General features: G+C 41.9%; 1 protein-coding gene across 5 annotated transcripts in view; it reads left to right on the top strand.

Annotated features, from left to right (window-relative positions):
- The window catches only part of CCSER1 (coiled-coil serine rich protein 1), a 725,174-nt gene that overhangs the window by 614,019 nt on the left and 83,257 nt on the right, over nucleotides 1–27,898 (top strand). Inside the window, exon 11 of one of the 5 annotated variants that reach the window (XM_079990789.1) lies at nucleotides 11,643–11,683. The exons of the other annotated variants lie outside the window; for them this stretch is intronic. Within the exon in view, the coding sequence (XP_079846915.1) occupies nucleotides 11,643–11,656 (14 nt within the window). The 3' untranslated portion in view covers nucleotides 11,657–11,683. Of the gene's footprint in view, nucleotides 1–11,642; nucleotides 11,684–27,898 lie in introns of those variants that run through there. 5 annotated transcript variants of the gene reach the window in all.

Here is a 27,898-nt window from a genome sequence, read left to right on the forward strand (position 1 = left end):
GCAGATGAATGTAGGAACAGACTTATGGGTTACAAAAGCGTCAGGGGCTGGACTGCTTTGTTTATTCTTAATGTCACTTGGTTCTTCACTAGCCTTTTTTATTGTCCCTTATTGAAGCAGAAATGTAACATGTAATTGCATTTTTATTCATAATTTATTTCTTAGCAGTTGTTAATATAGTTATCCACAAGGCCTATTAAAAAGCTTGGGTATAATTTACTTTTCAAGACAAATGAAATGCACAACCTCTCTCTTTAGTCTTCTCTGTTTTAGAGATAAAATGTTTTCCTCCTTAAAGGATAGGAGATTAATCTAATCTTATTTTCTTTTAAAGTGGAGGCTGCTAACATGATACCTGGAGAGTCATTCAAGATGATAAAAGTGCTTTTATTAGCACTACATTCCTGCACTGGAAAGTTTTCTTCCTTCTCTCATAATACTAGAATCCAGGGACATCGAAATGAAACTGAGTCCTGGAAGCTTCAGAACAGATGAAAGAAAGCAAATCTTCACACAGTGCATAGTTAAACTATGGAATTTGCTCCAACTTGATATTGTTGGCTACCAACCTGGGTAGCTTTAAAAGAGGATTTGGGGGTCGGGGAACCATGGGGGATAGTTATCAATGGCTAGAAGCCTTTGTGCTGAAGGCAATATGCTTCTGGATCCTGACTGACTGGAATTAGTAGTTCCTGTTTGTGGACTGTCCATAGGCATCTTTTGACTACTGTGAGAACAGCTGGATTAGATGGGCCTTTGGCCTGATCCAGCAGAGCTCTTCTTCTGTTCACACTGCTATAAACCCAGAAATACTATAAGCTCATTAGGCAACTGTAGGCAAGCTGTCCTCCTTGATTCTCAGACCCACCATCACTTTAAAGGGTACAATAGTACTGATTTACCTTCCAGAAGGTCTTGAAAGTTTTGCTGCAATGTATATTGTTATGATTTTTTGGGGAGGAGGGGTCCTTCTGGCTGATACAGTGGTACCTCTGGATGCAAACGGGATCCGTTCTGGAGACCCGTTCACATCCTGAAGGGAATGCTCCATGCGTCTGTGCATCTGTGCATGCGTGAACAGCGAAACCGGAAGCAATGTGCTCTGTTACTTCCGGGTCACTGTGGAGCACAACCCAAAAATATTCATCCCGAAGCTACTTCAACCTGAGGTATGACTGTACCTTCCAGTTCTTGAGTTCCTGTACTCAGTGAGGGCTAGAGAAACTTGCTAAACTGGCCAGACAGGTTTTTTTGTAAGACAGTGACTTTAGCTGGTTACTTTAGTACCTTCATGGCATCCATGGCACCTCATGAGCTAGGTTACAAGACTAAGTGATGGTGCCCTCCATCAGGCTAATGGATGCGCCTTTCCTCCACCCATTCCACCCAGCTACTATGTAGGTTGGAGAACAATAGCCAGAGTAGTGTGTGAGAGCTGAGCTAGAAACAGCCTGGAAGCTTGAGATACAGAGTCATGCTTGCTCTGTACTGGGTCCAAAGCTGAGACTGATGGGAAAGCAAGATCTTTTGGGGGTGTTAATGCTGTGAGCCCCTCCATCATATGCTCAGGTTATATACTCTATGTGTTGTAAATAAAACTTAATACCCTAAAGGCTCCACAGTCTCCACTTACCTTCCATTCCAAGGAAACTTGGTAAGCGCTAGAACCTCTGGAGTCTCTCACCACTTGGAGATTGGGGTAGCATGTAACTGTATGAATCATTTAAAATATTATACAGTATTGTATACATGCTAAGTTCTTGTTAGGTTAATATTGCCTGAAGACTTCTGCAAACATGCACACACACATGTAATGGAAGGCTGCATGATCGCCCTGGTGTAATGGGGAGATTATCTCGCCATTGTAAAGCTAGCCTAAAGGTAAAGATAAAGGGACCCCTGACCATTAGGTCCAGTCGTGACCGACTCTGGGGTTGCGGCACTCATCTCGCTTTATTGGCTGAGGGAGCCGGCGTACAGCTTCCGGGTCATGTGGCCAGCATGACTAAGCCACTTCTGGAGAACCAGAGCAGTGCATGGAAACGCCATTTACCTTCCCGCCGGAGCGGGACCTATTTATCTGCTTGCACTTTGTGCTTTTGAACTGCTAGGTTGGTAGGAGCAGGGACCGAGCAACGGGAGCTCACCCCATCGCAGGGATTTGAACCGCCAACCTTCTGATTGGCAAGCTCTAGGCTCTGTGGTTTAACCCTCAGCGCCACCCATGTCCCAAAGCTAGCCTACTCCTCTCCTTTAATAAAAAAGATGAGGTGCACCATCACTGCAGATAAAACAAGTAGGAAAAGCAGGTGGAAGGAGACAGCTTTTCTATGGGAGGAAGGGCAGGATAAGCTGGTTGGAGTCCATTTTGGATCTATCAGCTCTATTATGTACTGTGTTGGAATTTAAAAGGGGCTTCCTTGGAAGTGGCAGTGTTGGCTGGAACTGATGGGATTTGTAGTCCAAAATAGCTGGAGGATACCAGGTTGATGAAGGTTGCCATGTATTATTTCATTTTTGACCTTACGAAAACCTTTATACCTTACACAAATTGCTCTATGAAAATAAATATATGGTAGCTGCTTAGGCTCCCTCAGGATTCACTTGGAATTCAAGTGTGTGTGTGTCTCATTAACTGCTGAGGATTCTGAACTGAGCAGTTTAAAGATTTCATTAAGCCACTTCTAACCCTGCAAATCTTTCTTCAAATAACAGCTAGATCTGTAGCTGAAGCCCACTGACAGCCAAACACTGATTATTGCTCCCATATTTAGATCGTCACTTCTTTAGTATGACCTACGCTCAATATGTCCCCATGTGGACATATTTATATTTAAATAAATAGTTTGAATAAGGTTATCTGTGGATTGTTCTTCCTGACATGCTGAAATATGTTACAGTTGATTGGGTGGGGGTTGTAACTGCAAGAAAGGTTCATTGTGGGACTGTCACTTGGAAAAGTCGTTGATTCTTTCCTCTGGTGGATAAGAGCTCAATGGTAGAGTATGTGATTTGAATGCAAAATGAGCCTCTGCCTGTGATCTTTCTTGGAGAACAAGTTAGGTCCCTGCAGACTGGACGTGGGCAAATGTTGTCCCCTTCTTCAAAATGTGAGGTGGGGGGAAAGATGCAGGTAACTACCAACCGGTCAGATTGACATTAATACCAGAAAAAGGTGCTAGATAATTAAATGGTTGGTCTGTGAACACATAGAAAAGTGTTGTGATTGCTAAGACGGGTTTCTCAAAAACAAGTCATGCCAGACTTACCTCATTTCTTTTTTTGATAGAGTTACAATCTTGGTGGCTCAGGAGAACGCTGTGGGTGTAGTGTATCTTGATTTCAGTAAGGCTTTTGACAAAGTCCCCCATGATATTATTGTGGAGAAGCTGGTACAATGTGGGTTGAACCAGGTAACTGTTAGGTGGATTTGTAGATAGTTGACTGACCGAAGCCAAAGTGTACTCATTAATGGTTCCTCATCATCCTGGGAAAAGTGACAAGTGGGATGCCACAGAGTTCTCTCCTGGGTCTGTTGTTGTTCAGTCAGTGTCTTTATAAATTACTTGGATGAAGGAATTGAAGGGATGTCCATCAACTTTGCAGATTATGCCAAACTAGAAGGGGTAGCTAATGCCGCAGACCCCTGCCTGATACTCTGGAGAACCATTGCCCATCATTGTTGACAACCCTGTGCTAGATGACTGATGGTCTGATTCGGTGTAACACAGCTTCCTATATTCCTATGATGCTCATTTGATTTCGCATCTGGATGGCAGTGACAGCATGCTTATCCCCATTCAAGAAGAGACATACATATTGTCTATTTCCAGTCCATGTGACTTGCTCATGTTCTTATGCCACAATGGAGGTTATGTGGTTAGAAGCAGTGTTATTCTGAATACCAGCTCCTGGACACCAGAAGCGAGGGGAATGCGCCTGCTCTCAGGTCCTGCTTACAGTTTTCTCATGGACATCTGGCTGGCCACTGTGAGAACAGGATGCTGGATTAGATGGCTCTTCTTATATTCATGTTTTTATTCATAATTTTGTCCCTTGCTTTTTCTGCATGAATCTCTGATTTAAAAATAATAATGTTAAAATGCATATTTAAATATGCTTGTAAATATGTCCTTTTCTTTCTTGTTTTATAGGAGTATTTATAAGTTTGCCTATTCATTAAAAATATAAAGGTGATGTAAAGTAGAGTAATTAAAACATCATAAATATAAAATAACAAAGCTATAAAATCAGAACATCCAGAATAAATTACCATAACCAAATCAAATTATTTCTTTTATAAGAATATTTGCATTTTGATGCATATTTTCTCTCAAAATAGTGTTAAACATGTATGTTGTTATATGTTCCAAGAACTATAGCACGACATTCAGAAAAGGTAAAAATGGTTGGATAGCTAAGTTTGGATTCACACATTAGTCTGAGAGCATTAGTTCAAGCCAGCATTTCATGTAAGAACTGCCAAAGATCAAATTCCTCAGACATCCCTTCATTTGAATAGGTGGTGCTTTAAATTTACTAATAATCCACAGAACTTCTTATTCCCAAAACATATATTTGAGTCTACACCATGATGGGAGAAAAATATGAACACGCAGGACAAACCACTAACAAGAAGGAAACATAGTTAAAAAGTGTAAACACAATCAGAACAAAATTTAAAAGACAGTTCCCCTTAGCAATTATGCAAAAGCTGCTAATGCATCTTTACAGCTTGGAATTCAAGCTTTGCAAATGATTCAGTTACATGAGATTGTATAGGTATATCAATGTCCACTCTGAGACCTCCCTGGGAGGGTGTCTTCTTGGTAAGGGAGAAATAAATCTGGGTACAAGTTGCAGAGAAAGTAGCAATTTAAAACTGAAAAAAGGAAAGATTTGAACTCTAGCAGACATGAATAGATGTGCTTGTAAGGAACAACCATTCATTTTCTTAACGCAATCAATACAATTTGAGACACATGAGAAAGGAGTTGTATAGGTGAGTAATAGCTTTGTATTTACATTTATACACTCCATTAGCACACAGATTTAAAAATGATATTCTTCTCTTTTACAGGTGATTAAATAAATGCTGCAAGCTTTATGTTCAGACCCCTTTGCACAACATCAGCCTATGGGGTTCTCCAGTTAGCCAATGTTGTACCTCTCTAATACGATTTAATCTTGCTTAAACTGGACATTTTGAACAGCAAAAGAGAAAGAGAGAGCATGCAATCTCTCCAGTACCAGGTCTTCCAGGTCAATGAGAACATCCTTTAACAAATTCTGTGTGAAATAGAGAAACACACACTACAATAAAAAGCACAATGGCATTCTACAAAGCTAGTCCAAAACAGCAGGCAAGATTATTAAGAAATGCTCAGGAAACAGAATCCCATAGCCATGCTTCTCCTGTGCAATTGAGCACTTGCCTGGGGTTGTGCAAGGAAAAGGGACCAAAGAATACAGGAGTGTTCCTTAAGTCCATCTAGTATCGTGTTGTTTGCTCTGATTGGCAGCAGCTGTTCTATTTCTCTGACAGAGTTGTTCTTATCCCTTATCCTCTTAAACTCAGGGGTGGGGAACCATTTTCATTCTGAGGTCCACATTCTCTTCTGGGCCACCTTCTGGGGTCCATGTGGCAATAATGGAAAGGGCAAGAGGCAAATGTAGCCACAGCAATGGATGTGATTAAACACACCTCACTTTTTACTTCTCCTCACCCAAAAGTATATGCCTACTTATAACATTTGAAGAGTGCCAGAAATGTCTGCTTTGTTGGATGTGCCTGAATTCAAAGCTGCTGCGTATTTTGCCTTCTTCATCCTTCCCCTGACTACTTATAAATTGAATGCCAATTTCATTCTCCCTTGAGGATCATGGAGATTGTATTTAATCTCCCATGATCCCAGCAGAAAAATATGCTGCTATCATCACTATACTGGAAGCATCTTCACTCCACAAACAGTCAGGAGAATGAAGAGAGGCCTGGTGTGATCTGCTATCTGGTCCTGGATCCTCTAGTGAGTCTTTTCATATTAGGGATGGGGATAGAATAGCAGGCGGTGGAAAAAATTGGGTCTTCTGAGCACTTATTGACGGCTTGAAGATTTTGAATGTAGTGCTAGCTTGCTGCCCTCTGGTGTGGTGGAAGTCCCTGTTGAGCTAAGCTATGATTTGTCCGCCAACACAATCGGTTTCTGAATATGGAAGTGAGGCAAGGTGCCATTTTGTATTTTTCTTGAGGTAGAAAAATATATTGGGCTGACTTTTGCCATGCTAAGAAGACACAATGAGCTGGAAACTATGCTGCAACCCAAGCAGATTCTTCAGCCAGTATCTTCTTTTTGTAGGCTCTATAGTCTCACCCGAAAGTCAGGCAGTGCCCTGATGCTCCTGACAGAATTGTGGTGTGGGGGGAATGGAATGTGACTAAAACTTCCTGAAAATCTAATGGGAACACCTCTGCAGTGTGGTATTGTTTATGTGGTTGTGTTTCTGCAACGTATGTAATGAAATGGCACAATAATGGAACTCCTAAAGTGAATGTTGAACTAATATGGGTGGGTATCAATTATTTTAAATTACAGTGACAGCAAAAGTGCAATTTATTGAGAAAAAACACAAATAAATACGGACTCATTCAGGTACTCACATGGACTATGAATCAGTAGGAAAAAAATAGAGGATTCCATATCCTAAATCCTAAACCTCTGATCATCATGAAGTTAACACTCTATAATCCACAGCAATCATTTATGACTATAAGCCTATAATCTTCTGAGAATGTACTTACACACAAAGATATGGCTTTTTAGAGCCTACTGTACACACATATACACAATGCAGTAGATCCAGAAGCTTAGTCAGGATACTCTTGAAGAATTAAGCCTAGTTCTCATGAACAGCTCAAGGGAAACCTGTGACTGGAGGGGACGGTACTATTTCAGAGTCCAGGTGAAGGGCCATGTTATAGAATGCTTCATCACAAAAAATAAATTAAAGTGTTCCTACATGCAGAAAACTAACATGCTACTTTTCCAAGTGGCGAGAAGATTCTTTGTATGGAGGAGCATTCATTCATATGGACTCCCATCTGTAGACTGGAGTGGTACTGTCCAGGGAATGTTTATTCTTTCTGATGCCATTTAAGACAACTAGACCTAAGTTAGAGCAACATTCAGATGATAGATAGATAGATAGATAGATAGATAGATAGATGATAGATCTGCTTCATCTTAACAGAAGAGGTAAATCACTTACAAACTCACTCATTCACTAAAAGAAAAGAAAAAATGGGAATTGCAAGTTAAAGCACTTTGGCTTCTTTTCCATGTCGTGTGAGCAGCAATTGTATTCTGTAGGTGAGGAACCTTGAGCAGTCGAACTCCAGCTCCCATCATCCTGACCGTTGGCCATGGTAGATGGGTCTGAAGGGAGTCCAACAACATCTGAAGACCACAGACTCCCCAGTCTTGTTCTAGAGTCTCACATACTGTGATTGCTTCCAACTTAGCTTCCGTTCACCACACTTGCCCTTGGTCTTTCACCCTCAATCGTCTCCTCCTGCAGGAAGGGCAAGACTTCTCCCATTTCCTTGAATTTTATGATACAGTGATAAGTTAAGAAAGACACACACACAATGCTAGTATGTTATGCCTGGCAAATAATAACTACAAAGGGAGCAGAAAGCAGACATAGAAAATGATTATTTTATCTCGGCCATTTCTCAATAGATCTGTGTGAAATTTGGCCAGCTTACATCACTTAGCATATGCATGCCAATGGGCAAATCATCTGGATTTTACTAGTATTTAAGAACATTCAAATTTTTAACATGATGAAGTGGAGTTTCATCTGTCTGGCTTAACTGTACAGCTTGCTACATTTCTGCATCTGTTTGTAATTTATTTTTTTCAAAAAACACACAAAACCCTCTCAAAAGGTCTCAGCGTGTTAGTGCACAGTTCTGTTATACACATTTCTGTATGCAGCATTGTGTGATATACATATTGTTTGCAAGCAATTTTTCCCAATATAGTATATATTGCTGCTATTGTTTTCACTGACATATGCATTTCTTCACACATTTGTTTGGTTGGAGAACTGCATTATAAGATAAAATCTAAGGGTAGATTTTTCAAGGATAGCATTAAAATGCAAACTGAACCAAATTTCTTCTTCACCCCTATTCATGAGCAGAGGGAATACATATTTATAATATCTATTACCTGCCCTTCACCCTAAGGTCCCAAGGTGGGCTACAACAATTAAAACACAATATTAAAAACTGTTTCAAACAACCTGCTATCTTATATATAGATTGTGGTCATGCCTTCAAAGGAAGTTCTCCGTAGTGTATCTCTTATTCCTGATGCACACACATGTATTGTTATCACTTGATGGCTGTAAAGTAAGGTACAGTGACTGGAAAAGTGACTAACCACTTGCTTGTGTGAATGAGGAACTGCAGATGTAATATCACAGGTAGAACTTTAATGTCATCTAGCACCACATCAAATACAACAAGGCTTTTCAGTGGAACCTCTTCACACGTTCAGCTTCAAGTCATCAAATGTACAATAACTACGGGCAACATAATCCATTGATGTACAAGCATGTGTGAACCATTCCGTAGATTGCACTTTTTCTTTCGATATTAATTCTCCCCCCTTATCTGAGTCACCACCGATTCCCTTGTGCAAGACCTTAATCTATCTGTTTTGTCTAATGAGCTGGTGAAGCTGCGAAAGAAATGGTACTAACCTTTCTTTTATATGCAATTACTGATCTGAAATAAAGCAAATACCTGCAATTGCAGAGGGAGAAGTATGGAACTGAATTAATAGCAGAATTAGAACTGAAAAACTAATAATTTGGAAGACTGGAGAATTACAACAATTTATTTGCTCTGTACCACCATAGGAACAGATACTGACTTCAAACTCAGACTTTTATAGTTCACTAGCAACAATGTCCATCATTATGTTTAGTAGATTGTGTGTGGAGAGGGGCTGGGTTAAATGTTGCAAGTACGTGTGTGTGTGTGTGAGAGAGAGAGAGAGAGAGAGAGAGAGAGAGAGAGAGCGCTATATACACACTGGAAGGAAATAAAAGTATATACTTTTATATACTGGAAGGAAATAAAAGTATATACTTTGGGGTACCTTCTCCCAGATGACAATGTACAACCTGTTTTTCAGCACATTTTCATCCTCAGTTGAGAATTGTGATGGAATGCTGACAACCAGCTTTTTATAGATAGAGGGATAGATACTCTAGCACTATCATTTCCTTAGATTGTTTTGAATTGAGTGCACTTTTCAGGTGTGTGTATGAAACTTTCCATCTGTGCTTAATGGGAGATGGTTGATTCCCTCTCCCACCCCCACCCCCGCCACCTTCAATGCATATACTCATTTTAAAGACCAAATTTAGATTTGCAATTCCAGTATGATTTCCTTTTGACTCTGCTATATCAATCACATCCCATAATGAATTTTGAACAAGCTTTCACTTTGCTGACATTTGGACTTGGCAATTGATTCTAGGCTCAGCTGGAGCAATACGTTTTCCTTGCTGTGTACTTAGTGAGATCATATCAAGAATACTCTGAAAATAACCTGTGGTACATCTTGGCAAATCACAGCATTAGTCCTGTGTACTGTAGCTACATCGAGCAAACACTAAATAACAAGGGAAGAATCCACTACAGACCTGTAATAAAATGCAGAGTGCCGACAATTGTCACATAGAAGCCACAGGCTTGAAATGAATATCAGAGCAAGATAAATGTCATATGGAAATTTTGCAGGAAGCCTGCCTGAGGTTGACACAGTCGAGGAGAGGAAAATACCGTATTTTCCCATGTATAAGACACCCCCATGTATTAGATTACCCTTCTATTTTTGAACCCAAAATGAAGAAAACAAAACCCTAAAACAGAAGTGAATGATGATCTGCGGTGGCAAGTTTATCATTTGGGGGGGCAATCGCCTTCAAAGTTTCCAGCATGAGCTGCATGCAGTGCACTGTGGTGCAGAAGCAAAGGCAGTGGTTGAGGCACCACATGCGACCCCTCAGTGGCAGCTGCTGCTGCGGGGAAGTGAGGGGAAGGAGGATCCCAGGAAGGATCCAGGGGGAGGCAGCGCCCACTCTGTGCTGGGCCATGCTGTCGAGCAAACTTGTGATGGCCTGGGACTCAGGCTCAGACTCGGAACCAGAGGAGTCGCAGTCTGCACCGGATCCTTTGCTTCAGGCATCATCTGAACCAAGTCTGGGACCTGATGCTGAAGAGTCCCAGTCTGCACAGGTTCCCCTGCAGTAAACACCAGCTGGGCCAAGTCAGGCGCCTGAGCCTGCCCTGGCTCCAGATGCAGGGATTACCTCGTTGCCTTCAGCTAGACCATGACTTACTGCTGCTCCACTACGGGTTTGGTCAGGGGAGGCTGAGGCGGCCCCTGGGTCTAGTAACCCACCGACGTCTCCCGAGCTGCAAAGACTAATGTCTGCCAGAAGGAGAGACCTGAGTAGTCGCAGAAGGAGTGCTCGCCTTCGGGCAAAACAGGGAGGTGAGTTGCCGGGGGATCAGGACCGGCCATTACCCCGACAAAGATAAAAGGTTGCCGGACCCTGCCCCAGGTTGCGGGAGCAACATTGCTGTATGCCAAACCCTGCCTGAGATCCTGTACCTGTCCTTGCCTGGTTTCCTGCCTCGTGTCCTGCCTTGACTCTGTCGGACTGACTCCTAGCGGAACCTACGAATTCTGGACCGGACCTGGACCACGGTTCTTGGTTTCCCCAGGCCCCCAATTTTTTTACTATTTTTTAAAGCAAAAAACCTCATCTTATACATGGAAAAATACGGTATGTTTCTTTAAAAAAAAGACATATAATGCCATTCTATTTACTTTAGAACTCATAAATGTATTGCTCATAATGATGAGTGAATAATTTAATAGTTAGTAGATGATGAAAGTGTAAATTGTTACATATTAATGGAAAAAGTGGTTTTGGAGCACACCCTTCATCTGCCCCCAAGACGATCCCTTAATGGCAAAGTGTTGGAACCCTGACATCAGTTGGACCAAGGGGGGACTTTGGTAAAATGCATCCTGAGCGAGGATGAACACCCCCCCCCCCATATTTCTTATTTTCGTCCCCTCCTCTCTCTTGCCTCCCATTCTGTGCAGGCTCAGCTCAGCACCCTGTGTGCAAGGGAACTGGCTACACTGTCCTAAATCTGGTGGTGAGTTAGAACAGAGCATCTGAGGTTTTCATGGCTTGGAGGAGGTGTGATCCAACATCAGATCACCCTCTCCAGTGTTGGATACGGAGATCCAGTACACCCAATACTCCCTGGGATGCTCTCTCAGGGAATATAGGTTTGTAGCTGTAAGAGGCTTATTGACAGAATATGCTTATTGTTAAGCATTCTGCAGAACAGTGTTAAGAACTGGTACATATGAAATGTAAACCAGAGTTGGTACAAATAATTTGTTTATGTGACCACAACATGGTGCCTCCATGGTGAAGCTGTGATGCAAGCAACATGTTTAATTTTTAAAAAGTTGGAAAATAATTTCATCAATTGCTTTAATGCTTATTCAGATATATAACAAATATATACATTTGTGTAGATCACAAAGCATGAAAGACATAACCCAGGTGTGATTCCACAACACAAAGAACTAATTGGTGGTCATTCATAATGAGGAAAGGTAAACAGAGAAATTTCCTGTCAGATTCTCGTATGTCAAAGCTTTGCAGTATATTAACTAGAAATTATGTGTTTTGTTATTAGTTGACTTCTGTTCTAATCTTCAACTAATATGGTAAGATGCAGCACCATTTGAATTAAATGATCTCAGATGAAAAGTAAAGAAATAAAGAAATAAAAGCACACTGTGAATTAAAAAGGGTTGTCCATTTTTTAATTTATTTTTTGTTATTTGAGATCAACCTAAGATAAAATCCTACACATGATTCTACAGCTGGTGTGAGAACGGGGGATTAAAAATTGACTCACTCTGATCTAATCAGGCCTGCACAAATTGTGGCCCATCAATGAAAAGCTGTCTACAAACAACACAGGGTTAGGCCCATCAGGGGCTTCATAAGCACCCAACATTTCAGAAACTTACTTCTGTGAGCATTCCTATCCTAACATTATAAATCACCATCTGAGTGCCCTACCCCAGATGTGGAGAATATTTGGCCCTCCCGATGTTGGTCAACTACAAGCTCCCATCAACCATGACCATTGGCCATGCTTACTGGGGCTGATGGGAATTGTAGTCCAGCATCAGCTGGAGTGCCAAAGGTTCCTCACACTTGCTCTACCCTATAGTTATATATTATACAAGTGTATTATCCACCTTCTGCCTTGTTTGCGCAGGATGGTAGTGGTTGTCTCCCCTGGCACCATCTATGCACAACGGGTTGACATGGGATAGGAACAAGACAGTGGGGTTGCTTCTGGTAAATTGTTGGAGCAGATGCAACTATCCTTATTTCTCTCTGTCTGCCTGATATGACACAACAGGGAAATTGTGAAGCCACATGGCAGAATACGATTCATGGCTGGTGGGCTGTGCTCAGGTTTATTTATTTTATTCATTTCATAAATTTTATATACCGCTTGATGATAGAAAAAAACCCTCAAAACAGTTTACCAAAAGAAAACCCACACACCACCAAATGATAAAATTATTAGTAAAAGCCATTAAAACATTCAATTCATTAAAACAGGCAGGTTGGTAGCTCACAGATTTTGACGGCCTGATCTAACACCTTTGTTTCCACGTGGCACAAAATATTAACAATGGGGAAAAGAATAAATGGAAAGAACTGGTATCTACAGTCTTTTTCAAAAATTGCACTTAATCCTCCTGGAGCTGACTAATAAGACATTTTTCAATATAGCTAATTCCACTCTGTCTGTGATGTTTCTATTTGAAATTTTATTGCCATTTCGTTCATTTGAATTTCCTGTGCAATTTATACTATTTTCCAATTCCTATCCCTTTGTTTCTCATTCCCGCATCTGTTATGTCTTGTTATGCAATCGTGGCTACAGTTTGTGTAATCGTTTCTACCGTCTAAATCGTGGAGTTCAGGTATGGAATGGATGAATGCTTATTTGGGCCAGTCATGAATGGCTTCTCAAACTGCTTCATGGTATAGCCTATATCAATTTGCCTGTGAGGTATTGCACTAGAATGGGTCGGCAACATGTGGTCCATGGGCCAGGTGCGCCCCACGAAGACCGTTTTACTGGCCCACAAGCTGCCCCTGAACCGAGCTGCCCACTTGGCGAGTCTCCCGCATGCTGTACTAAATTGGTGTGGCGTGGGGACTCGCTGAGCAGTGCCGGAAATCATTTTTGCACATCCCCAGACACCGAAAATCGCTTCTGCGCAGGCACAACTTTTGTCATCTTGGCATGTGCAGAAGCAATTTCTGCCGCCACGGAAATGTGCAGACGCAATTGCCAGCATTGCGCTGCGCCGGCCCAACCGACAGATGATCTCCGTGGGAGTAGTCTGGCCCATGGCCAGTAAGCCTTACTGACCCCTGCACTAGAATTTGCAAAGCTTTGATTTAAACCTTGCAAAAATTCCCATCCATATTGCCGGTTTTTGTGTACATGAATTGGTGCAGCAGAAAGGGTGGAGGAAATTTTCCCCTCCCTCTCCCATGCTGTAACAGAACTGGCCCTCCTCTTAGGCAAAGTGAGGCAGCTGCCTCAGATTGCTGATTCTGGGTGTTATGAAAGGGTAGTAAATGGGTTGTTTATTTAATTGATTATGGTTGCATTTTTAACCCCCATGGGGAGATATTTGTAGGATTATCTGCTTCAGGTGTCAAAATAACTCAGCCAGTCTTGTCAGGTCGGCTGGGGGCTAGGGCAACCCCCAGGCATACGACAGGAACGATTCTAGCCTGTCTCTCCCATCAGCGTGCAGTGTGCAGCTCTAGGGAGTTCCGAACCACCTTCCCCAATGATTTATAATGACTTATGTCTTGGAGACACTGAACACATATTCAGAGTCCAGCAGAGATAAACGCAGTCAGATCTAGGCTGAGGTTGTAAGCACTAAAGCTACTTTATTAAGCATAAGGCAGAACCAAAGAAAACACATCTCCTCTTTCTCGTCTTCCTCGGAGAGAAGTCAGAAGTGAAAGCAAAAACAAACGGAAACAGAGTTCAGTAAACATCTGCTCCCTCGGTGCTGGAATGCATAACGCAGACATGTGATGAACCAATCCTACATAATATCTGCACAGTGAGAGGAATAGAAACCCAGCAAGTCTTAGGTATAGTGTACCTTCACTTAGGGTGTCATTGGGGTATCCAGTTTACTACCCATGTAATAATGGGCAGATTAATCAAACATAGCTTTAATGCAGGAATAGCCAACATGGTGCTTTCCAGAAATTTTGAACTACAAACCCCATAATCTCTGTCTGTCGAGAAAGCTGGCTGGGCCTGATGGGAGCTGTGGCTCAAAACATCTGGCGGACATTGTGCTTCAACTGCTGACTAAAATTCTGCCCGCAATATATTGGTTAAATGAAACTGAGTGGTCTATGACTTTGGAGGTCACATTGACATATCAGCAGTCTTCTCATCTGTCTTTGATTTTTAAAATGATATTTAAAGGTAGTTTGTTTACAAAGCTAACAGATAGTTTGCTTTTCAGGCTGAAATTAATATGCCTTTCCTCCTAGCAATATGAACCACAGATAAACTGAAGTTGACAGTTCTTAGTAGAAATCAATGTCAATGCATCCTTTAAATCTGGATCTTCCAAGGTACTGATGCGATTTGTTCATTTCTAAAGAGTTTTCTTTAGGTTGCATCCAATACAAGTTAAATTGTATATACTCTTGACACTAGTTCATTTCTGAAGCAATTTCGGCATAGATGTTAATAGGGTATATTTTGCATTGCCAGAAAGACTATTAAATGTGGCCTTTACTTCTTGCAGTGAGTTGGAGCTTTTGCTTAATAAATTGAAGGTAAAGGACCCCTGACAGTTAAGTCCAGTTCTGAATGATTCTGGGGTTGCGGCGCTCATCTCGCTTTACTGGCCGAGGGAACAAGCATTTGTCCGCAGACAGTTTTTCCAGGTCATGTGGCGAGCATGGCTAAGCCACTTCTGGCGAAACCAGAGCAGCGCACAGAAATGCTGTTTACCTTCCTGCCAGAGTGGTACCTATTTATCTACTTGCACTTTGATGTGCTTTGAAGTTGCTTCAAATTTATGATGAACTGTGCACTCCATTCAGTATCAATATAGTCAGGCTGAAGTAACCTGATTCAGGTGGCACCATTCAGCTGAGGTGGACTCTGGCCTCATCCAGCCAGGCATTTCTTCTTAGTTCAGAATCCTATCACCATAAATGTCCAACATCTTTGCTTAAATTCATCATGAGTTTTGTTTATTTCATTTCCTGGAGATCTTAACATTATGTTTCTAGTTGTGCTTCAATGTTTTTTGTTCCTCAAAATGTATTTTTAGCTATTTTTCCCAGTAGGGAAATAAGCATTATTATTGATTGCTTAAAGGACAAAGAAGAATCATTATTATTATATTGTTGTTCTGTCCCTACATCTTTCTGAACTAACTGCAGTAACTGAAATGCCACTTATGAGTATTATCTCTGTATCATTGTTCTTTCAGAATTTTGTCATACCAGTGATGGGCATAGAGCTAATTAGTTATGCCTTTTTTCAAGATATAATTATACTGTCTGAAAATAACTGGAGCTGTGGGGGTGGGGAAACAGAGATTATTAACTTGATAGTTTTGAGAAACCTTTTATTTAATATTAAAAGTTTGGTTGTTAGTGACCACAGGTTGTGTCCAGAATAGACCCATTATATTAATGGACCCATTAAATTAAAAAGTGAGCTGAAGTTATTATGTTAGTATTCATGCACATATTTTTTCTTTGCTGGAATTGGGTTCATATAATTATTTGTCTCTGCGTTACTGGAGTTAAGTCAAAGCTATTGCTTTTGCCTGCCTTCGTGCTTTTTCAATGCTAATTTTTAAGCAGTTTATTAAATCAAAGTGAGTTTCTCCCAGATCAATGTATTCCTATGAGCCTTTGATAATTGGAACAATTACTTTCCCCCATTTCTGCTTGCTTGTGCTATTTAAGAGGATTTCGCTATGCATAGAGGGATTAAAAATGGAACTCACTGAAGCTTCGTGTTTCTCTTTGCAATACAATATCAGACTTCCCACTATTTGTGAGTTGTTACCAACACTTCCCCATTCCTGGGTGTGATTGACTGATTGACTGATTGATTTAAATCTTGTCAATGCAAAACCAAAACTGACCAGCGAAAAGCAGAAATACTGACAGAGGTGCTATCATATCAGACAGTGGACATGTTTATGCTGCAGCATGTTTTGAGAGGTTTAATAATAATTCCTTCTTCCCAATGAACCATGGAAACTGAGGTTCCAGAGGTGGGACTGTGGATCTCTCTCAGCATCTTACCAAACTACAATTTCCAGGATTCTTTGGGTGAAAACCTTGTTAGACAAAACTTGACAAATGTTTATAATGCAGATACTCTGGTTGTCTCACTTTCCTGAATTGTTAGGGCTTAGCTGCTTGTATCACATCTGGGTGGTTCCCCAGATGTTGCTGAACTACAATGAACACCCATCATCCTTGACTATTGCCCATGGTGGCTGGGTCTAAGGCAGCTTGGAGTCCAACAACATGCAAAGGGCTACAGGTTCCCCACCACCTTGTCACAAAGTGCTAGAGGAGGAAAGAGTCACATTAACTGAGGCACAAGACTTTTCTGAACCAGGAAGTATTAATTCACACTGCACAACTACATGAAGCAGTGACAGCCACCATTTTGTCTGGTTTTACAGAGGGATTAGACAAACATATGCTGGCTACATACTACTTCGAGGTTCAGAGACAACATTCCAGGGACAGTCCCAGCCATCCTGGTTTCTGATTTGATCCTGGAATGTCCTGCTTTTCCTTTGGACGTCCCTATTTTCATCAGAGATATGTGGAGTTATATTACCCTTGTGCCAAGGAGATATGTAGCTATACAACCTTTCGAAGGCAGGCACTATTGGGAAGTTTTTTAAAAATGTTTTATTATGTTTTTATATATGTTGGAAGCTTCCCAGAGTGGCTGGAGCAGCCCAGTCAGATGGGCATAGTATAAATAATAATAATAATAGTAATATAGGTCATTCCTATTTTCATTGGAGAAACGTTGGAGGGTATGTAGCTGGGATTCACAAAGGAAAGAGAGCTACTGCCATGGGTTTCCAATTATTACCTGGTTGGCCAATGGGAACTAGATGAACCTTTGGTCTGAGAAAAGCAAGGCTGTTCTTGTATGTCTGGGACCCGTCAATATCATTTCCTAATAAATCTGTACATGACAGGTTTGCCAAGTTTAATTGATTCAGCTCTGTTTCCTCAAAAAAAATCTCTTGCGTTGGAGCTGCATTCTTGTCATGGGGATTAGGACATAGTAGGCATTGTAAATGAAATCCCTACTGTAGCTATGAATAGCAATTCTCCAGAGAGAAATGCCTTGGTAACCAGAAAGCGGTGGGGTAATGAGGATAAAGGTGTAGGCAGTTTTGATACAATTAGGTCTTAAAATGTAAAAGATGTGTGCCATGTGGGACCATGAATATTCAAAGGAAAAAAAGACACTTCGAAAATAAGTCCTTCTGGCACAATGGGGAGAAAGTATTCAATGCTTCCAGAAATTCCATAAATAGCAATATTCTATACACAAGTGGGGAAAATATAAGTAATTTGTTGGCTGTTTGTCTTGTTTGGGTCTGTGCTTCTCAAACAGTGGGCTTGGACCTCCCCAGTGGGCCTTGGGTGACTTTTGGCTGGGCCTCAGTGCCACAGTCTGCCCAGTGTCTCCTGTACTGTCTTCTTGCACTGCCATAGCCTTTTTGACCAACCCCAGAAACTCATTGCATTCTGGGTAAAAGTGACCCAGAAGTTCAGAGGGGGAGAGGGAAAGGAAGGAAGATCTCCCTCCTCTAAAGGGAAAAGCCAGAGTAGATGTTAAAGGAAATTACAAAGTGAGATAAAATGTTTACTGTTGTTTTTAATAAACTTAGAGAAAGGAAGAGGGATAAGAGAGCAAAGTTCTTTTAAGGAGGAAGTGAATGGAGTAAGTGGACAAGGGAGGAGGGAAGAAAGATGGTGGCTGTCTGGGTGGTGGTAGAATATGGTACAAATTAAATGTGAAAGGATAACAGCAGAAGAAATTTCAGGAAATGGGGAAAATGCATTTGAGAGGCATGTAGAGGAGGGGAGGGAAGATATTTAGAATCTCTGGATCAGCACATTCTGCTTAAAATAGGGAATATGTCACAGGACCTCCAGAGCAAAAGTCTGTACTCAGCTTGAAGAAAGCTGAGCTATGGAACTGCCTGCGACAAGGAAGATGCAGTAGCAAATAATTTAGCCATTTTTCAAAGATGGCTTGTTGCGTATCTTTAGAAAATGATGACAGAAATGGCCAAACTGCCTCCATCTGCCCATACACACCTTGCACTTTTGTAGGTTTGACCACATGTATTATAAATCATAGGTAAAGGTAAAGGTACCCCTGCCCGTACGGGCCAGTCTTGACAGACTCTGGGGTTGTGCGCCCATCTCACTTAAGAGGCCAGGGGCCAGCGCTGTCCGGAGACACTTCCGGGTCACGTGGCCAGCGTGACATCGCTGCTCTGGCGAGCCAGAGCCGCACACGGAAACGCCGTTTACCTTCCCGCTGGTAAGCGGTCCCTATTTATCTACTTGCACCCGGAGGTGCTTTCGAACTGCTAGGTTGGCAGGCGCTGGGACCGAGCAGGGGGAGCGCACCCCGCCGCAGGGATTCGAACCGCCGACCTTTCGATCGGCAAGTCCTAGGCGCTGAGGCTTTAACCCACAGCGCCACCTGCTACCCCCATTATAAATCATACAGCTTGATAAAATGAAATGAGGCAAGGGGTCATAGTGGTTAAAAAAAAAGAACTGTAATAACTTACTAAAAGTATGCAGTACAAATAATAATAATAATAATAATAATAATAATAATAATAATAATAACAACAACAACAGTCAGTTTCATCATGCCATTCACTAGAATAATGCCTACTGCCTGACTTCCATTGTCTGATCTTTCTGCCTCAGAAATCATATTTTACTAACTTGTGCGTTTATTGTAGATGAACATCAATCACAACAACACATTTTCTTATACAACATTTTTTCTTATGCAGAGGTACATAATAGAAATGAAACAACTAGACAGTCAAATAGTAGCAGCAAAAAGTGAACCACACACATCCAAAGTCTGGCAAGCCACATAAAAGTTCACCATAATTTATCATTAGGTGAGGGTTACATCATCACAATGCATTAATTCAGCTAATGGGTTTGTCTTCAGCTGCAGAAGATTGCTGTTATTTTCTCCATTTCCCTGAGGCAGGGATTCCTTCCCTTTCATCAAGGTCCTGGAGTCTGTCAAGGAACCTAATTTTGGTCCAGAATTACCCCAATGACATGAGCAGAGCAATCCAAACTAAAGGAAGCCAACATAATTCACAGTGGGATAAATTATGGTAGAGTAACCTGCCTCTATTCCAAACTCTGTTTTGGAACTAGGCTACCGACAGGTGAGAAGCCAGAGCCTGATAGAGGGAAACAAAAATTTTGATTTACACAACCCTTTTCGCCAGCTGGGTTGCTCGGTCTCAGGCTAGTGTATCTGTGGCTGAGCCAGGACAAGAGACTTCAGCACTGCAAGCATGCAGAATGAACAAAAAACAAACAAACAAACAAAACCTTTATTTAAATATGCCTCCCATCTGACTGGGTTGCCGCAGCCACACTGGGTTATAAAACCACAGCAAAACATCAAACATTTAAAAACTTCCCTAAACAAGGCTGCCTTGACATCTGATGGGAGGGCATTTACATTGCCTTCCCAAGTTATACAATGGAACAAGAACACTGACTTACCTAAGCCATCACAGGCACAAATACTTGAGCCTAATTTTCTGCAGTTGCTGCTGTTTGAGCACAGTTCAGAGAAACTAAAGTGTAATTAAGCTTCACTAAAATCAATGTGATTTAAGAACTTAACAGGATGCTAATGTCCCATTGATCCAAACACACCTAACTTTTTCTGGTTTGTTCCTGTAGTCTTCGCAAAAAGGCATCCAAGTCTAAGAACCTCTAACTTCAGCTCAGAACCCAAGATCAGATGTTTCAAATAACATTGACACAGGGATGGAATGCCAACACATCAAAATGGCTAAACCACAGCAGCGTGAGATCCTAGCTCTGTGGTTCTCAACCTGTCACAGCAGTGGGATCTTTTGTGAGCAAGGTTTTGCAGAAAGTCTGCAAAAAGATATTGGTTCAATTCATAAGGCTTACTGAACTGTGTAAATGTAAAGTGAAAAGTGGAGGTTTATGGAAAAGTCTCAGAACAACTCAGCAGTATTGATGGCCGTTAGCTAGTTATTTCAGTTACTCAGCAGCCTTTTTAACTGTGCAGTCAACCAGAATCTTAAGGAAGTGTGTGCAGTTCTTTAAAGGACGGCAAGAGGTCTGGAAACTAAAAGCCAGATTTACATTTTATTGCAGCTGGAGGCAAAATTTGCTGAGCCACCAAAGGAAGTTTAAAGACAATCAATAGAATAGATTCTGTCATTAAGTCAATGTAACAAGACATTTGTGGCACTGAATTTTAGAAGGCCACTGTCATCCCAGAAACCCTTTGTGACTTAATGTAAACTGTATACACTGTACAAACCTATTCTCTTCTGGAGGTAATATAAGACTATTTGTATATTGGACTATAATGTCAGACTTGAACAAGTAGGGGTGGGTGGATCAGTCAAATTTTAGTTTGTGGAATAACTTTTCAATTTTGAGTCTGTTCCATCACATTTCTGCAGTAATGTGTGAATGTTACAAAAAGAAATACACAGGAAATTGTGGCCTCCTCAAAATAGAAGGAAATATTCACTGTTATGAGGTGACCCAAAGGCTGCCTTAAATTTTTCAATCTCACAAGAGGGACAAGGGTCCAAAGCACAAGTGGTCACATTGATAGATCTAAGCACCTTGTCCACATCCTTGAGCCTTACTAACTGAAACATATCCAACATAACAGGACTAGACAGTGCTCTGGACATCTCTTAATATTAATCAACTCTAACAGTGGAGTCAAGGTCCTGGCAGATGCAAGAAATTTTATCCTCTAAATGCTTTGCAAACAAGTCAAGGCAAGTTGTCGTTGGTTCTGTCACTGCCTTCAGGCCAGCCTGTAAAAAGCCCCATTCTAGGTGACGTTATGAGGATGCAATGGAGGCAGCAAAGAATGCCCTCTTTGTTGCCTTTACTTACTCTAGGTAGGTTCAGTGATGAGCCTTCACCAGTGTTCAGTTGCATTCGACTGGAGTTTCCCTACACTCACATTCAAGTTTTCTCGCAGCTTGTATCCTCACCCAAAGGATTACAGCAGGGAGCCAAATGGGCTTTGTGAGCAGGGGACTGTGCCTAGGAGTGATTGTTTCAAAGGAATGAGCCATTCAGATGTTCCAGAAGTTACTATGTTCCCTTTCTGCCTTGAAACGGGTGACTTATAGTGCTGCAAAATTATAAAACCAGGAATCCAAAGCTAGAATATCTGAAATGTGTTAACAGTTTTAAGGCAGGCTCCATCTCTCTGGCTGGCTGTGGACATGGCCTCTTTATCTTCTTCTCTTTTGAGGCACTTGGGCTTACTTTACTGAAGCCAAGGGCTTCACGGCATTGCCTCCTTGATGAAATCAGAGCTTCATTGCTTAAAAATGATAGCAAGCTGCAGTTCATCAGACTAATTGGAGATACTGTACAAGAGGTGAATACTGGAGGCATAGAAGAAAAGTGCTAATAACTCTCTGAAGTGCCCTTACCGAAGTCCCCAACCTTTGACAACCCCGGCAATGGATTATAGCCTTGCTGCAATTTGGTACTCAGGCTGAGAAAGTGGGTGGCAATTCACATCTATGGGACATGCCACTAGCACCTGATTGGCCTCTTTATCACTCAACCTCATCTAGTCCTGATATTTCCACTTAACATTTATACAGCAGTTTTTGTCCATTTAAAGGACAGTGCATACATTGTCGGTAATTATTGTAATGATGCTGTTAGGTTATTCAGTATTATCTCCTTAGGCAGATAGGGCTTGAGGCTCAGATTTGGGGGACAGAAAACTAGTTCAGCTTGTGACAGGTCAACATTTGAACAGGAGACTCCTGGTTTACACTCCTCACTGCTAGCCAACACATGCCAAGTTCGCTATATAACATTCAGTGATTAATTTGCATATAGAGTATCCTATTTCTTATTTTAAAGATGTATATCCTGGCTTTTAATTGAATGACCCTCCAGATGAACATAATCACATAAGAAGAGTCTGCTGGAACAGGCCATGGTCTCCAACTGCAGTTTCTGGCATCCGCCATTCAGAAGATAGAACATGTTGCAGATATTAATATTGCACAATTTGAAGAGACTGGAAGCATAAGAACTGATTCCTTTTGGAAATAAATCATTGTCCAGGCCTGTAAAAATATTAGTCAAACTTTTACTGGCAGAACTCTTTAAAAACAAAACATAAGCATCAATGATACATCCAAAAATATCCATACAATGTGTTGTGCTGTCCAGCACAGGCTCAGCATCTTGGAAAATATGAAATAATTCAAACAGGCCTATAAGCAAAGATTTCTCTCTCCCTCTCCACAGCCTGCATTCCAGCCCGTTTGCCATCTTAGGCTGTTTATTCTCCCTTTAAGACAGCTTCATTTACATCCTTACTCCATGGAGTTTGGGAAACAAAGACTCAAAGGCAATGCTCTTCAAAATGGAGATTTGCAACCTAATACCTTCATCACGTGATCTAAGGTTACAGCACTCACTTTTAGCTGCCAGAAAAACAACAATCAGTTAATCATTAACTCAGCAAGAACTTAGAGTTCTTTAGAAACAACATGGGAAAAACCCCGATGTTAGCAACTCTTCAGCAATACAGATTTAGCCATTTTCCATTTTAAGCCTTCGTTACTACCTATACATTTTTTCATTTCTGTGTGAATTAAATAAATTATACTTAATGGAACATAGCTATTGTGGATCATATAAAAACAAAACAAGCAAACCACTTCCTACACACATACACACCCCACAATGGGCTTAGCTTTCTGGCTAATAGATATGACCAGGTGTGCTTCTGCAATGCGAGGGCAATTAGCAGTTAAGGCAGTTTTTTCTTTCTAGCAGAGAGATGGAAAAGTAGCTTCCTGCATCTGCTCCTTCTCTGGCTGTTGGCTGGGTCCAGGCTGTGATGATCTTCCTAGGAGGCATGGGGGAAGTGCAACACCACAGTGACCTGTAGTCCTCTGACTGATGAACAAACCCAATGTGTCCTCCTACTCTGCAATCCTAGGTCAACTGGCAAATTCTATTTGGGCCATGAATATGAAACCTAAGCACAACCGCATAGTGTTTATTGAATGCAGCTTTAAACAATAAAGTGGCACAGAGGTTGTCATTGATGAAGGTTTCTCCAGAGGCTGCTTGAACATCTCTTTGCCTCCCACGCAGAACTTGACTGTGGCCAAATGAAAAGCAACTGAACTACACTCTCTAGTGACTTCCAAGGCTCAGCAATCTACAAATCTCTATGTTCAGTTTGTTTTAAGGCAACAAAGTCTTCCTGTCAGATGATATTGGGCTCACTGCTGGCAAGTATTTTCTCATCCTGATAAGCCATGCTCTTTCAAGTTTGAATAATCCTTTCTTATTTTTTTTCTGATGTGGGGGGGCGGGGGAGAAGAGCTTTTATCTGATGTCTTTAATGGTTACAAAGGCAGTGTGGTTTGGGTGAACTTTGGAAATGCTTTTCATTGGGGCAGATTAAGGTTAAACATGACTTGGAACTACTGAAACAAGGAAGACACTTAACATCTTGTGTATTTGAAGATTAGTCTCATGGACATGTCCTACTTGAAAGGACATCCTAACCTCCTTTGTAGATATTATGTGCCATTACTAGAAATACGAAAGTTGTATACCAGCTAATTACGATCAGAATGTGTTTTTTGATCATGTAAAGGACTGTGCTTTAAGGGTGAATTCACACCTTCAATTTGTTTTCTCCCATTATTAGATAATTGTCTGTCTTAATAAGAGACAAAATGAACCATGCGAACTGATGTGTGACTATAGACTCAGGCAATCAAGTTGATGATGATGGGCTAATTGGAAAGATCCGTTCATGATGCAATTTTGAGGGCTTTGGGTGTGACTATAAGTTTTTGAAGATGCCAGCCTGCAACAAAAAATTAGAAACCTTGTGTTGAGTTCTCCCTCTGGGTGTCAGGGACTGGCTGGATGATGAGGAATGTTGGCAGGCTCTAGCCAGGGAACCTCCTAGAGAAGACCCACAGGAGGAAGGCTCAGAGCCTGGGGAATGGTGGCGGGACACTGAGGACAGGTCAGAGGAGGAGGAGGAGGAGGAGTGGTTGGAGGCTGAAGAGGCAACAAGTGTTAGCGAGCAAGAAGAGCAATGGGCATAAGAGCAAGAAGAGACAGAGGCTGCAGAAGCACCCATGGATCTTGTCATTCCTACTGTAGGAAGCTCCCCTTCCCCCTTGTCTCCAAGGACACAGAGAACTTTACGAGTAGCAGAGCACAGGTGGCCACTCCCTAACATAGCTTAAGGCTGCTTGGGAAACATCTGGCAGAGGGGGAGGAGACTTAGGGGGAAGTGGGAGGTGTGGATCATCAGCCCTGGCAACTGTTTCATAGGAACCAGTCCTATTCAGGGGCATTGCTGCCTTGCATGCTGCTTCCTGGAATAAAGAGCTAACTTTTCTGCTCATCTCAGCGTCTTGAGTGCCGACCTGCATCTGAACCAGCCCTGACACTGGCTAACCTAAAGTACCATTCTGTGCTGCAATACCATAATATTCTACAGTAACCTGGTCAGTAACCTGGATGACTTTAAAGAGGATTAGACAAATTCCTGGAGGATAAGGCTATCGTTGGCTACTAGTAGCCATAGTAGCTGTGCCTCACCTTCACTGTTGGAGGCAATATGCCTCTGAATACCATTTGCTGGGAATTGCAGGTGGGGAGGGTGATTTTGCACTCGGGTCCACCTTGCAGGTTTCCCATAGGCATCTGGTTGGCCACTGTGAGAATAGGATGCTGGACTAGACCACCTACCGACCTGATCCAGCAGGGCTATTTATTTATTGGAATAATTATAGGCTGCACTTCCATAGAAATACATCAAGGCAGTATATAGCATACCGTAATGCTGGTTGGTAAAAAGAAATTCACATCACAAAGACCTGCCTGTTATTCAGACAGGCCTTTGCAATGTGAATTTCTTTGCTTAGGATATAATAAAATAAGGCAGGAGTGATCCCTGCTGATGCTTAAATAGCAGGCAGTTCTACTGGGAAGAGCCTGTCCTGCCAAAGGCTTGGTCCCCAGTAAAGGCTGGCTGAACCTCAGGGTGTGGAGAACCTCAGGAAGTTCCCCATCAAAGGATTGCCGTGTTTGAGGCAGAGGATAAGGAGTTACGCTCTTGTGAGAAGTGAAGACACAGCACATGGATGCTCTTCCCTGTTGCAGCCAAGTGTCTCCTCTACCATGTACTTCTAGCATTAGATGGTGCCAACAAAGCATCCTCTTGAATCTGGATTCTCATTGAACGATACCTTTGGGTTGCATTTACAGGTAGGTAGCCATGTTGGTCTGCTGTAGTCGAAACAAAAGAAGTGTGTATGCACACAAAAGCTCATGTCAATAACAAAGTTAGTTGGTCTCTAAGGTGCTACTGGAAGGAATCTTTTTATTTGGGGTTTCATGTTTGCTTGTTTGCTCGATTTGTCAGTGTAGATGTGATTTGCCAATGGAAAAGTGAAACTTGCTTTAAATGTTTTTAGCCCCATAATCCTATCTTTTCCCTACTGCCACGGTGACCTGCTTTTTTGACAGGCAGCAACACAATAGTTTTCGGGGAGAAAGTCCTAGGTGCTGGATATGAATTTTTAAACCTTTTGCTGCTTTCCCTCTTCAAGCTCCTTTGTCAAAAGGCTGCTCTCAGCCTTGCTACAGCCTTGAAAAATTGAGAGAGCCCAGCCCAGCCTGAAAACAGTGTCATTCCTTTTCACACTTCTCAGAGGGATGCCTTTTGTTGGCATTATTATTGCAGGCTGCTGTTCCTCCCTGACTAAATAATGCTGGGTTTTGTATTGATCTAAAGCTACAGTTCATGAGTTGCAGGTGCAGCAGAGAGATGGCTTTGTAGAGAGTAAAGTGTTTTTAATGCAGTTAACTGTGAACTGCTTTTCATTTGGCAGTAGATTAAAATGGAAGTCTTGATTTATCACACTGCCAAAATGGGTGGCCCCGTTAGGGAGTCCTCTTGCGTAAGCATGGAAAAGGACAGCGGAAGAAGACGGCTCTCTGGCGAACTTACGTTCACCCACAGAGACACATGCGTTAAGTGCTAGGAAGTGTTCCAGCAAAAGCTTTCCCCAAAGAAGGCAGCAGTTAAGATAATTGTTAGCCTTGTGAGATTTCTCAGGGGGAAGTCATTCATCACCATCCCCATGCATTCCGTAGGGTAAACGAGTTGTCTTTATTTAAGCAAAACAAAACACACCCTCCGTATTTCTGATGATATTTGGTTGCAGCTATATTCCACCCTGAATAATTCATACTTGCTTAATTTCCTTTCTCACACACTTTGCATCACATTAGATTCATGTGCACTATCTTTTTGCTAAACAATTTTGGACTGAACAGTGATCAGCACGGCAGGATCAATCTATAAACTTGTGTGAAAAATGGGCTCAGGTGCAATTTATGCTGACTTGGATGCATCCTTTGCCAGAGTGTTTATGAGAACTTGTTTAAAGGGTGTATGTTTGGTGTGTGTGTGTGCACAACACCAGTTAACCTGGCCAGAGGGTTAATGCAGTATAATTCGGTTTGAAATTTGTGGTTGGGCCTTGCATGCAGGATGATTGCTGCCAATATTCATTCTACCCATATTTATTATTAATGCCTGTGTAAGTGATGACCAGGGACATGGGTGGCACTGTGGTTTAAACCACAGAGCCTAGGACTTGCCCATCAGAAGGTCAGCGGTTCGAATCCCCGCAACGGGGTGAGCTCCTGTTGCTCGGTCTCAGCTCCTGCCAACCTAGCAGTTTGAAAGCACGTCAAAGTGCAAGTAGATAAATAGGTACTGCTCTGGTAGGAAGGTAAATGGCGTTTCCGTGCGCTGCTCTGGTTCACCAGAAGTGGCTTAGTCATGCTGGCCACATGACCCAGAAGCTGTACGCTGGCTCCCTCAGCCAATAATGCGAGATGAGCGCCGCAACCCCAGAGTCGGTCACGACTGGACCTAATGGTCAGGGGTCCCTTTACCTTTTTAAGTGATGGCCACAGAAGCTCTTGACTCCTTGTGTCTTTGCGGCTCTGTCTTTTAAAAATACACCATGGTTTATTTTTATGTCTGAACTTTGGCATAGTTCTTATCGGCATCTGTCTGTACCAAGAGACAATGGAAGAGTGCACCACTAGGGATAAAGTCAAATCGTTGGAGAGTTAACAGCACCTGATGTTGACTATAGAGACCAATACGGGAGAAACACATTTTATTGCAGCTAGGGCAGATGAGGATGTCTAGTTCCAGTGTTGCAGGTGCACCATGGCATTTTGTCTCTCTGCACTCTTCCCAGCAGTCATTTCTCCTCTGGTCACTGCTGTGGATACATGACCATACTACCTGTCTCCA

This window comes from Podarcis cretensis (assembly GCF_951804945.1).
Source record: "Podarcis cretensis genome assembly, chromosome: 9".
Taxonomy (NCBI): Eukaryota; Metazoa; Chordata; class Lepidosauria; order Squamata; family Lacertidae; genus Podarcis; species Podarcis cretensis.